General features: G+C 52.9%; 3 protein-coding genes across 13 annotated transcripts in view; 1 reads left to right on the top strand and 2 right to left on the bottom strand.

Annotated features, from left to right (window-relative positions):
• Positions 1–974: 974 nt before the first annotated feature.
• TAX1BP3 (Tax1 binding protein 3) lies at positions 975–6,066 on the bottom strand. Of its 3 annotated transcripts, none has more exons than XM_019429546.2 (4): positions 5,840–5,973; positions 2,771–2,890; positions 2,295–2,372; positions 975–1,985 (listed from the first exon to the last, which is right to left on the bottom strand). In XM_019429546.2, the coding sequence occupies exons 1-4, from the start codon at positions 5,876–5,878 to the stop codon at positions 1,848–1,850; spliced, it is 375 nt and encodes a 124-aa protein (XP_019285091.1). In that variant the 5' UTR covers positions 5,879–5,973; the 3' UTR covers positions 975–1,847. The 3 variants fall into 3 exon arrangements, with proteins under 3 accessions (XP_019285091.1, XP_019285093.1, XP_053748543.1); XM_019429548.2 differs by lacking the exon at positions 5,840–5,973 and adding an exon at positions 3,306–3,710; XM_053892568.1 differs by lacking the exons at positions 975–1,985; positions 2,295–2,372; positions 2,771–2,890 and adding exons at positions 3,750–4,181; positions 5,461–5,673 and having other exon boundaries at positions 5,785–6,066.
• A 53-nt stretch (positions 6,067–6,119) lies between these two features.
• Positions 6,120–7,557, top strand: EMC6 (ER membrane protein complex subunit 6). 2 transcript variants are annotated; one of them, XM_019429549.2, is made up of 2 exons: positions 6,120–6,255; positions 6,428–7,557. In XM_019429549.2, the coding sequence occupies exon 2, from the start codon at positions 6,466–6,468 to the stop codon at positions 6,796–6,798; it is 333 nt and encodes a 110-aa protein (XP_019285094.1). In that variant the 5' UTR covers positions 6,120–6,255; positions 6,428–6,465; the 3' UTR covers positions 6,799–7,557. The 2 variants fall into 2 exon arrangements, with proteins under 2 accessions (XP_019285094.1, XP_019285095.1); XM_019429550.2 differs by having other exon boundaries at positions 6,163–6,317.
• A 1,335-nt stretch (positions 7,558–8,892) lies between these two features.
• The window catches only part of P2RX5 (purinergic receptor P2X 5), a 28,325-nt gene continuing 25,255 nt past the window's right edge, over positions 8,893–11,962 (bottom strand). For 7 of the 8 annotated variants that reach the window (XM_053892559.1, XM_053892563.1, XM_053892558.1 and 4 more), the window contains one exon: positions 8,893–11,560. In XM_053892559.1, the coding sequence (XP_053748534.1) occupies positions 11,353–11,560 (208 nt within the window). In that variant the 3' untranslated portion in view covers positions 8,893–11,352. The remainder of the gene's footprint in view (positions 11,561–11,962) is intronic. The other variant, XM_053892560.1, reaches the window with a different exon arrangement.

Below are 11,962 nucleotides of genomic sequence, written 5' to 3'. Positions count from 1 at the left end.
CACTGAGCCTTTGCCAGATGCAGAAGGCAGGTGTGTTGGCTTCAGAAACAATCCTTAGGGCTTAGGGAGACAGCCCTACTCAACCCGTGAAAGGAAACGCCAGGGGTTGCAAAGTACACTGATCCCGAGGTAGCTGCATGCCGATCCTGCACTTCATCGGGGAGCCCTCGTGGGTAGTGCAAGATGCCTGCCTGCTCAGGGCCAGGTAGGTCCCACAGGTACCATGTCTCTCTATGACACTTAGACTGTGGTTGTGAGCACAGGTTGGGTGGGTTAAGTGTATACTCTTCATGTTGGCGGGGGTGGGGGTGGGGTCTTATCTTCCAGATTCTTCCTCTATCCAAATATCAAAGAATTTCAGATCTTGTTTCCCCAAAAGCAGAGATTGCAGGCTGACCAAGCCCACAGACCTGTTTTATTGGGTGCCACCCTGCAAAAATAGGAGATACCAAATTTCCAGTTTGAAAATTTGGAAAACTGGATTTGACGCTTGTAGGCAGATCCATGAATGACAGTAATCCCCAGAGCCGGTAGCACAGCAACACTGGGCCAGGCAGAGGCCCCAGTGTTGTCCAGCTTACCTCCATCTCCTCGGAGGACAGCCTCTGGAATGTGGAGCTGCACTCCTGCCTGCAGGAAACTGCATGCTCCCAAGAGTCTTGGCGGGGGGTGGGAGGGGTTCCCATGAACACCTCGGTGCCCATGAGTCCTCCCCCACCCCCCCACCCCCGCAAGGTGCAGCAGCACATAAATGACACATGGGAAGTTCGGAATTCCCTGCCCCCAGTTCCAGTGAAGGTGCTTCCAGACGTTCCCACAGAGGCAGCCCTGACCAGACAGCAACAGGCAGGCCTGGGAATAGCTGGGCTTCGTCTCAGAAGTGGACGGGGACCAAGCTAAGCCAGCCCGACGACCAGAGCTCTAGTTGTCATCCATCCCCAGATGTCCCTACCCCACGCCTCAGCGAAAACCCCTTATGAATTCCAGCACTTTATTTGGGCACAAGATGTCAGGTATGGGCAGCTTCATACTGCCCCATTTCCACAGGAACCAGAGCAATGCTTGTTCCCAGATGTGAATTAGTAAGCTAAATTCAGAAGTAGAATTGGCACCTCCAAACAGTAAGATAAAAATGCTTTTGTATCAAAGTTGTGATTAAAAAAATATAAAGTTAAACGCACAGGCATAGAGATGGCAATCCTCAGAACTGCCCTGAAATGTCAGCCTCAAATTTCGTCTAAGTCTCGTAAGCAGGTGAATCCTGGGGAGGTCAGCGCCCCTTGGGGAAATGGGGTGTAATGGGGTGAACTGTGAGCCTGCCTGGCTTCCACATGGGCAAACCTCTGTAGCACCTCTGGTAGTGTGTCGAGTCCCTGCCGGGGAAGGCAGGGAAAAACATGGGGCACGGTCACTGCAGAGCTGAGACACAGGGACAAGGCCAAGCCCTACAGTTGGGACTGAGTGTGGGAAAGGCCGGCCCCACCTGGCATCCTCCGACTTTGTGGTGGCTCTCATGAAGTGGGGCCTCTGCCCATCTGGTCACTGTTGAGGCCATGCAGCAGCAGAGTCTGCGGGCCAAACCTGTGGTCACTACAGACTGAATACAATTCAACTCCAGGCCCTTACTTTCCATCAGTGTCTGCAGGAGAGAGCTGGTCCCAGACGCTCAAGCCAGTGGTGGGAGAGGGGAAGGAAGGCCGAGTCAGGCCAGGGACAGGCCTCTGGGACCAGCTCTGGCCTTTCAGAGCTGGGGCCCAGCACACATCAGAAGCCAAGATGAGGGGCAAACAGAGCGTGGTGGCGTCAATGCAGGCAGGCAGGCACAAGTCAGGGACCGCAGCAGGCTGCTAGGACAGCATGGACTGCTGCACTGCCTTCTGCAGCGACTGCCGCGTCACCAGCAGACGCACCACCTCCTCCGAGCGCTTGGTGAGCCGCTTCCGGGCTTGGTCGTGCGTGACCATGGTCATGTCCCAGCCATTCACCTGGCCCAAGGAGAAAATAGAGCCTACCTCAGTTTTCTGCCCTCTCGGATCTGGAAGCAGGTTGGGTTTTGGGGTCCTGGGTCACCCAAGCAGGCTCCCAAGCTGATGTCTCTTGGCTGAGGGATCACCAAGTACCACAGTTGAGGCACACAGAGGAGAGAGCCAACTTCCTCTGGGGGCAACACCAGCAGGGGCTCCAAACAGTTTCAGGGAGCCTCCCAGGTGCCCCAGGAAGCAGGGGCAGCCCCCAACCCAAGTGCTTCAGACCCTGACCCAAGCGTTATTTTCCTCGTCTGGGACATGTGTTACCTGCATAATCTTGTCTCCAATCTGCAGCCCAGCAATTTCAGCAGGGCCTCCTTCAGATACCCGTGTGACATAAATGCCCTGGAAAGAGACAGCCTAGGTCATTAGACTGGTCCCTTACCCAGAAAGCAAAGCCCAACATGGCAAACTCCCAGCCAACTCTGCACAAGCCTGCCCCCAGCACAGGCTGTGCCAAGACAGCCTAGGGGAGAGCGGGGCTGCCCCACCATGCTCTGGCACCTCCTGCCGGCCTCTTCCTGTTCCTCCTGGACTCCTGAGTGAGTCTTCCTAGGGCTGGGAGGTCCACTCCCCCACCTCCATCCCTATGTATTCCCACCAGATCATTTCTTAAACCTTCTTAGGGAGGACTATTTGAAAGACAGAGGTCTGCTCCCTCTGTGAAGGCCCTGGAAGCAGAGACCCACCATCTCAGGCCTCTGAGCCCAATGGAGAGATCCCAGGCCCCTGGTCTCTCTCACCTTATCTGTCTTGTCTTCTGAGAAAGGATTCTGGGAGGGATCCTGGTCAATTCCACCTCCAATGCTGAAGCCCAGTATTAAATTCTCACCTTGACGCAGCTTGTGAATTTCAACTCTTTGCTGGCAAAGGGAAAAACATGTTGGAGGCAGGTGGGTATGTGGACAACAAATCTGATCTGTGTCCAGCAGTAGCCTCAGGCTGCTAAGCCAGCTCAGAGCCATGCCAAGGGGGTGGGGCCCAGGGCCCTCTTCAAGATTCCAGCTGGTCACCAGCCTGGGAGACGGGGGTGAGACTCAGAACTCAGCCACAACAATCCACCTACGCAAGCTGTCGGAGCCTTGTTCCCCTTCCTATTAGTCTCAGGCACCAACCTTAGTCAACATGCGCTTTAAGCCCCTCCTGGCCCAAGAGCCAGCATGCTATGGCTGCTATGGATTGGGAGGGGAGAGGAAGGGGGCTATGTCCCAGGGGAAGGAACACACAGGGCAGAAGGGGTCAGGCCCTGTGGGGGGAGGGGGGAGGGAATGTAGGTACCTTGCTGAGGCAGCTCATTGCTGAGCCAACGCTATCAAGGGCAAGACTGGAGATGCTCCAGAAAAGCAGAGAAGTTCAAACTTGCACAGAAAGGAGAGGAAGGGCTGTCCTGGCCAAGGGACAAGAGCATAGACTTGAAAGTGGTACAGATACATGTCCATGAGATGAGTGTATAGCATAGGTCTGGAACTGGGTGCTGAGGTAAGGCTGGGGCCAGATCAGAAAAGCTGCGGAGTGCGGGCCCAAGAGGCTAGCCCTGAAGGAAGGAGTTTCTCCCTAAGCCCCAGACCTTGCTGTTCATGCAGTGTAGGAGGCAGAAGAGGGTTCTAGGTCTGTGATCCCCAAACTGCCAAGCTCCTTTCAAAGCCCTCAGCAGGCACCCTTCAATCACCAAATAGTAGGGGTGGGACAAGATCACTGCCCGCCCCCGCCCCCTCCCCACCACTCCCCCTCACCCAAAGTTGAGTTCTAACAGGAAGGAAAAAAAACCAAAGTGACTTGATCTGGACGGAGGAAGGATCATTTGCAGCAGGCCTTGAAGGAGTGACAGGAGTCTGGACACCTGATTTTGATTCTGGGCCCACTAGGGCTCCCAGGAGTAAGGTTGGTCATGGTCAGGTTTGAGGCTAGAATGACCACTTGGGTAGTCAGGAGGGCAACGGGTGTATCCCAGAGGTGGGATGTGGAGGCCAGGGAACACGGCTACTTGGAAAATGAGGTCAACAGACTTGGGGACTGCCCATGGTGGAGAGGAGTCAAGGGAAACACGCAGCCACCTGGCCTGGCTGAACACAACCATCTCTCAGCTGGTGACCCTGAAGAAGCATTTTGGAGTTCCAGGAGCCACCCAGGCAAGTGTCCAGAAGGCAGAAGGACCTATGGAACCAGAGTTCAGAGGAGAAGCGAAAATGGTTTTAACATTCGCAAAATGGTAACTACATGGGAGGAAGCAGGAAGGAAGCCTCCTCTACCCCTTCCCCAATCCAAAACACAAGAGGGAGAGGCCAGACCCCCACCATGTTCAGACATGATCCTAGTGTTCCCAAGAATTGGAAGGTCATGGTCTTACAGTTTTGAGGAAGGCCTGCGGACCTGCCAGAATAGGAGAGAGGGGAAGCAGGAAGTATAACTAGGCCCACTAGACCTAGGTCCTTGTGCCCAAAAGTGTGAGCTCCTCCAGGCTTGCTCCCCCTCCTCCAAAACAGAACTTTGCACACCATTGACCCACCCTCAAGGTCAGAAGGGAGTACAGGCCCTTGGGCTGGAAGACAAGGCCCTGTCACTGACCCACTAGGTGAAGTCAGGAAGGTTACGGCCCCTTTCTGGTGCCTCCCGTACACCCCCTTTTTTCCATAAGAAGCAAACCTGGCCCCTTCTCTCTGAGGCAGCTAGGGATCTAGAAAGCCAAGGTTGGTGCGGCCAGGGTGAAGCTTAGGACAGCTGTCCCCAGATCCAGAAATGTACTTTCCCAGGCCACAGCTCGTTCTCTAAGCTCAAACTCACATGCCACCTTTATCAGCAGCTTCACACCCTGCCAACTTCTGACTGCAGGAGCTCCGCTGTACACCCATCTGAGATTCTGCGGCAAGTCCCATGGCCTCAGGACTGGGACTTCCATCTGACCCAATGCTGCCTGGCAGGCATTTCTTCTCAGAGATCTGGGTTTTTCCTGAGGACTTCCTTTAGGCGTGGACATGACTAGACTTCTCTCTGGGACTCAGTTTCCCCACCTCCGCCTTGGAGTTTGCCTCCAGGCTTCATTCAGCTTTGGCACTGGCTTCTGAGTCTAATGTCCCAGCCTGCCTTCTTCCCTCTGCCTAGTCTAATAGCATCTGGCACCCAAGACAAGGCAATGGGGTGGGGGTGGGGGGGGGGCTGTAGGCAGGGCCCTGAGCTAGCCCGAAGTGCCAGGCGAGGAACCTGGACTTTGCCCCAGGGCTAGGGATCCGGGGAAAGTTTGGAGCAGGAGCGAGCCAACTGCATGAGCCTTCACTCTGGAGTGGGCGGCGGAAGGTCCGAACAAGCAAGCCTGGATGGGAAGGATACTGGGCTGCTACTCAGGCTCAGGCCATCTCCACCCCCCAAGTTTCCTTCTGGGCGGCGGCGTCGGCTGCAGCGGAGGAAGCACTTCCTCATTCCAGAGGCTGCGACTCACGGACGTCGGGCCCGGTGCCCGCCCCCCTCGGCTGCTCAGCTGGGGACTCAGGCCTGGGAAGGGGGCGCTCTCCCGGTATTCCCACAGCTGGGGACTTTCTCCTCAGTCCTTCCCGCAGGAAGGAGTCCGACGCAGCGGCGGTAACGTGCGGGGTCCGGCCTCGGTTCAGGGTCTTCAGGAGGCGCTTGGGTCCCAGCCATCTCTGTTGCCTGGCTGGGGAAGACCGCGGTCCCGCTCAGGCAGAGCCGGGACCAGAGCCCTGGCGCCGGTTTGCAAGAGCCCTGGGTTCAACGCTTTGTCAACCTGTCTGGGGCGTCAGTTTACCTATCTGCAAAGTGGGGACAAGCCAAGACGAGGAGGAGCCCGCGAGCGCACTCACCACCACAGCGGTGACCGGCTGGCCGGGGATGTAGGACATCTCGACCGCAATCTGGCAACCAAGCTCAGCTCAGTGAAGCCCGCAGCGAAAATCCCAGCGGCCGCGCCCTCCTTGGTTAACAAAGGCAACCCAACTCGGCCCGCCCCCTCATGAATAGTTAGCAGATCCCCAGCCAGTCACCGGTCGGAGCGCTGTCCAGCTTTCGGAAGTCCCTGTGCGTGCGCAGAAGGACGGGGAGGGGGTGGAGCGTGCTCGGGGAGCCCGCCGCGTACGCGTCAGGGGGCGGGAGCGAGGTTTTGGCGCATGCGCAACCTGGGTCCTCCCAGCAACCTCCAGCGCAAGATGGCGTGGGGAGGTTGTCTGCCGCTGGCCGTCTGAGGGAACGCTAAGTGTCTGTGTCCGCCGCCGTGTTGCAGGTACCTGGGCGAAACTGGGCAGGGCCGGTCCGAACCCTCAGCCTCCTCTGCGTCTCGCGAAGGTCCGAGATCCGCGAATGGTGGGAGGTCTTGGAAGTCCCGGGGGGGAGGGGCGGCGTGAGCGCAACTCGCCAGGCTCCCGGGGCCACTTGTAACTTGGTTCCCTCTGCAGCTCCGCGAGAAAGCAGAGGCTGAGCCCCGGCGGGTGCGATGGCCGCTGTGGTGGCCAAGCGGGAAGGGCCGCCGTTCATCAGCGAGGCAGCTGTGCGAGGCAACGCCGCTGTCCTGGATTACTGCCGGACCTCAGTGTCAGCGCTGTCGGGGGCCACGGCCGGCATCCTCGGCCTCACCGGCCTCTACGGCTTCATCTTCTACCTGCTTGCCTCCGTCCTGCTCTCCCTGCTCTTAATTCTCAAAGCGGGAAGGAGGTGGAACAAATACTTCAAATCACGAAGACCGCTCTTTACAGGAGGTCTCATCGGAGGCCTCTTCACCTACGTCCTGTTTTGGACATTCCTCTATGGCATGGTGCACGTCTACTGAATGGGGGCAGGGATGACTTTTTTAAAAAACCAGATTGGGAGGACTGTCGCCAGGATTTAACACCGTGTACACTTAGTTTTTAAATTGTTGAATTCGCTGCTTGTTCTGTAACGTTATAACTTATATCTGAAGACGAAGAGTCTGTAATATTCTTCAGATTAAATGAAGCGTGAGACACTTCGTGGAGTTTTTTGCCTACCTTAACTCATACCCCATGTGTGCCGTGGGTGCAAAATTGGAGAGCTGGGACTGGCTTCTGTAATTTCCCTGCATTTACACATAGGCCACCCAGAGAGGGCCAGTAGGGCCTAAATAAAAAGAAAACTTACTGTTAACATCCTGAGAAGTAATAACAGTTAATATTTATTGTGTTTTCTATATGCCAAGCATTGTGCCTTGTACCTTTTACACCCATTATCTCGCTTAATTCTAGCAATATCCTTATGGGGTAGATACGTTATCCCTCGTTGATGAAGCTGGGGCTCTGGTTAAATATACCTCTGCCATTAGAGGCACAGCTAGAAAGAGGCAGAGCCAAATTTCAAATACAGGTCTTTTAATTCCTCTTGCTGTACTGGCGAGTGTACCTTTTCAGATTCCAGCCTTCCTTCCCAGTAACCACTGCTTTCAGGTATGAATGGTGCCATTTTAGTTCCATTTCACCTGGTTACAGCTGGCTGTCATTTCCATTTTAAATAAGTTCAAGCTCTTTTCTAGAATATGTCTAATGGAGATTAAACAGACAACATTGAAGCTAAACTTTGGGCTTGTTTAGAGTGTCTGTCTATATGCTAATCTACGATCCCTTCTTGTCGGGGTTGAGGGGTTACATCAGAATAAAGTGCATATACTTAATTGAGAAATATGTATTGCGTTAGAGTTATAGTAGCAAACGTGTTGCTCAAGGAATTTATAGTTAACTAGGAAGACCAGTATTACCTAATTTCACAAATATTTAAATTATGGTAAGTGCTGTGAAGAGAGCACATAGGAGCCCCAAACTGAGCTCAGGTTGGGGAGTGGGGATCAAGAAAGCCTTGAGGAGATAACATTACATTTGAGACCTCAGAGTTGAAGAACAGTGTTGAGGAACAAAGTTGAAGAGGCTTCTTGCAAGAAAGCACATGTGTGGGGGCCATTGGGCAGGAGGGAGTTTGACATGTATCTGGAGTTAGAGAAGAGGCCATGACCGGGACCTGGAAGGCTACGGTGGGGATTTTTTGGTCTTGGTCCTAAGAGCAGTTTGGGGGAGCCTTTGGAAGTTTTAGCCAGGAGTGATGTGACATTTGGATTTTCAAAAAAGATCAGATTTAGATCAGAAGATGATCTGAGAGCTTGAGTCCAAGTCTCCTTTGACACATGGTGTATGGTCTATGGCCAATAACGTAAATGGATCTGGGACCCAGGCCTCCTGAATCCCATTTGGGGCTCTGGACCACATGCTTGCACATGAAGGGAAGAAGCCGGTGAGGCCACAGCTTTGCCTCCCCCTCCCAAAGACCTCTAAACCCTTTCTCAGACCCCGACTAAAGAGGCTCACATTCATGATTTGCATACTCCCCCTTCTTAAACTCCCCCGTCCCCTCAGGGCCTTCTCTGGAGAAGGGAAGATTCACTCCTGATGTGGAGTAAAGGGAGAGTCCTACTGGATATGGGGGCGGGTGAGGGGGTGGAATAAGTGAACTGATTCACTTAACTATTTCTCTATCTCTAGGCAGTTAAGGTTGTTTGAAATGTTAACTGTTAGAAAAAAAATACTGCAAAGAATATCAATGTCTGTATTGTTTTCAGGGAACTTAATAAGCTCCTAAAACAAGATAAAAGCTTGATTCCAAATGCTTTCCTGAGTTTTATCAAATTACACTCATTGAATGAAAATTACCAGTTTTATCAGTGCCTTCCTAGTCCTTTAATGTTTGCTCATTTAAAGAGTTTCCTTATTTGCATTTGAATTTCTTTGCAAGAGAATAAGGAACATAATATATTGCTTACTAATTGTTTGTGTCTGCCTCTTTAGGGCTCACTTTCTCCTTAACATTTTCCTCTAAAACACGGGGTGACTAAGACTTGAAGGGAAAAAAAAATCAAGACATGTTTACAGTTAAAACTTTTTATTGTTTTATAACCAAATAAAAATATCAGAATACATTTATGGGGCAGGTCTCAGATATTGGCTGCCATCTTTCCTCCTTTAATTCTGTGCACTGGCCTGAGGGGAAACAAAGAGCTGGGAGAAAGGTGTGCCTTTTGGAGACGGTGCTCTTGGGTCCACTGGAGAGTATGCTCTGAGAAAAGTTGTGTCATCTGGGTGGAGGGGAGTGGGTAGCAACCAGGTGGAGTCCTTTTCCGGACATGCAAGATGCCATTCCAAGTGGGGTGATTTAGGGACTCTGCAGGGCACTGTCGTCCATAGCTGGGGTGCTTAGACACCTGGAGGAAGTCATGTTCCCCCTTTACAACTGGTCCCCCAGTAGGGCAGCAAGCCACGGAGAAAGAGCTGATGGGATGGTGGCAAAAAGGCAGCCATGACTGGGCAGTCCTGGTGACCCCTGCATCAGGAGTAGAGGGCGCTTCGCTCTTTCATGGCTGGTCCTCTTGATGGCACATTGGTAGCACCCAGTTTTCAAATCCCGTTAGCCAGCATCATGGCACTCCCAAGGCATGGAATTAATCATTAGGAAACTACTAGGTAGATAGCTTTAGGCCACAGCCTGAATGTGAGCATAGGCGACGGTTCAGGTGATCCTGTAATGTCAGCACAGACAGGAGCTCTGTAGAGGCTGGCGTGCTCATCTACCTGGTGAGGCAACTGGTGTCCTGAGAGAAAGGGACTCTCCCAAACAGCTCGAGTTCCCACTTCACTTGCCATTTCAAAGCCAGTTTCTGTAAGATTTATGAACCTCCCATTCATGCACCAAGATTATGCAAAGAAAGAGGGGGTAGTGGGGAGCTGTGCAAAAGCAAGGAAACTGGCAGTGTGCAGCACTATCCAGAAGCTGTAATGGGGTCACTGGCTTTTCTGAGCACAGACCCATGACATGTAGGGGAGGCCACCTGGAAAGCTTGGCTGGACTTGAAACCATTAGGTTAGGTCCTCTGTGGCAGTGAAGTTTAATGGGGCAGCCCTTAAGATTAAAGAGAGTTGATGGAAAGAAAGCCTCATAAAACCGGCTTCAGTCACACTATCTCCATCCAGCTCCTCAATTACTCCTCATGTCAAAGCATTTATTTTACACATGTGGTTCCCTTACCTGGAATGCTTCCCCCATCAACTAGACTGCTTTCAGATTTCGGCTTATATGTCACGTCCTGGGGGAAACCTCTGGCTACTCCACTGAAAATTCGGTCTGTGATTCTATGTGTGACCACTGATTAAGGCTCACCTCCTAGACTGTAAGCACTTGGGCAGGGACAGTTTCTGTGTTTCTCACAACTGTTACCAGATTTAGTCCATCACCTGACAACAGGTACTCAATAAATATTTACCAACTGAATGAAAACTGTAGGGAGACATTTTCATTCCAGTGTAAAACGAATAGTACAATTTCCCCCAGGTTATATGGCTGCCGCAAAGCAATTCCAAAAACAGGCTAAAAGAAATCAGACCAACTCCTAAGCAGTCATGACCCCTGCCCTTTCTGCTTCCTCCCAAATGTAAAAGTATATCAAATCCTAGGGTTTGCTTTAGTGAGGAAGTGAAACACCATAGTAGATCACCCAGATTTTTCACTTTCTATTCAGAGAGCAGGTGGGTTGTTGACAGGTTACCAGTCCAGAGTGAAGGAGCCACTTGCTCCAGAAGGAGCAAGCTTCCCGTTTCGGGGACCATGCCCTGCTCCAGTGGCAAAGCCTTTTGCAAGCCCCTCTGTCCCTCTCCAAAGGCCCCGGTCGGTGGAAGGATGCTTCCCGCCTCCTCTGTGTGCAGAGGAGAACCAAACCCTTCTGGCCTGAGGGAGGCCCAGAGAGAGCACTTCCAAAGAGGACACTCCTTAGCATCCGGGGAGCTGTGCAAACCAACCATGGAGCTTGCTGAGCCACAGGCAGCCCCACAGGCCTTTGCTACCGAGCAGACCAGACAACAGTTAGTGATGAGCTATAGGTCTCTCCCCTTGGGTTTACACGAGGACTCCTCAGACGGTGGGAGAGGGAGAAGGGAGCTAGCCCGGTACTTCACTGTATTCCATCGTGTCCCTTCGTGACAGAGGAGACTTGATGGGACGTTGCAGCCATCAGGAAAAGTTCATTTGCTGAGCGAGGGCACAAGCAACCAAGCAGATTCTCAGCAAAACAGTAGAGCCTCTTGGCATCAGTAACGTCGCCTTGGGGAACAGGGGTGGGAGGCAGGCTTTTCACTGTCTATTCTTTTGTACCTTTTGTTTGGTTTTTGAATCATATAAGTATTATCTAGTCAAAATATTTTACTTTAAATGCATTGAGCATAATGTCACCTTCCCGGGGGTGGGGGTGGGGTGGAATCCTCTTGCTCTCAAAGTAGAACGTGTGTAAGTCTGACCTGAAATCCGCAGCGGCTGCCAAAGCTGGCCTTCTCCTCCCTCAGAACCAGGCGCTGCGTATCTCCTTAACCAGTGCTCTCACACGGGAACGTTCGTACAAATCACCCGAAGTCTTGTTGAAACACAGGTTCTGATTTCGGAGGACGACGGAGGGGGCAGAGACTGCCGTTCCAACAAGCTCCCAGGTGATGCTGATGCTGCTGGTCCACAGGCCACACCTCTGAGTGAGTAGCGAGGCTCTGCAGCCACTAAATGGGGGAAGCAGCATAGTTCAGCAGTGTGGGGCTGGGAAGGAGGAGGGTAGGGAGAGAGGCTGGGGTGAGGGGCGAGGGCCTCCCTGTTAACAACTGCTTCCACCTGCCAAGTGAGCTCCACCTATTCTTATCTCCTTAGCCCTTCAGACCCCGCCTATGAGGAGAAAGGGAGGGAAGGCGGATAGGGACACTCAGCCCCACAGAACCACAAGGGAGAAACGACCCAGGCAGCTGGTCTCCCGTTTGGGGGAGACACTATGCCCAGAGCTTCCTGAGGCTAGGCAGGAGGACTGGAGCAGAAGCCTCCCTGCCTCCCCTTCCCCACCTTACCTGGAAACCCTCAGAGGCTGCCTCTCCCCTCAAGGGCTAGCTGCCTCTTTCCAAGGCCCAGTCCTT

Source organism: Panthera pardus, unplaced genomic scaffold (genome assembly GCF_024362965.1).
Source record: "Panthera pardus isolate Hobbes unplaced genomic scaffold, ASM2436296v1 HiC_scaffold_3, whole genome shotgun sequence".
NCBI classification, from domain to species: Eukaryota; Metazoa; Chordata; class Mammalia; order Carnivora; family Felidae; genus Panthera; species Panthera pardus.
The sequence above is the reverse complement of the archived record's forward strand: the minus strand, read 5'-3'. Positions and strand labels throughout refer to the sequence as shown.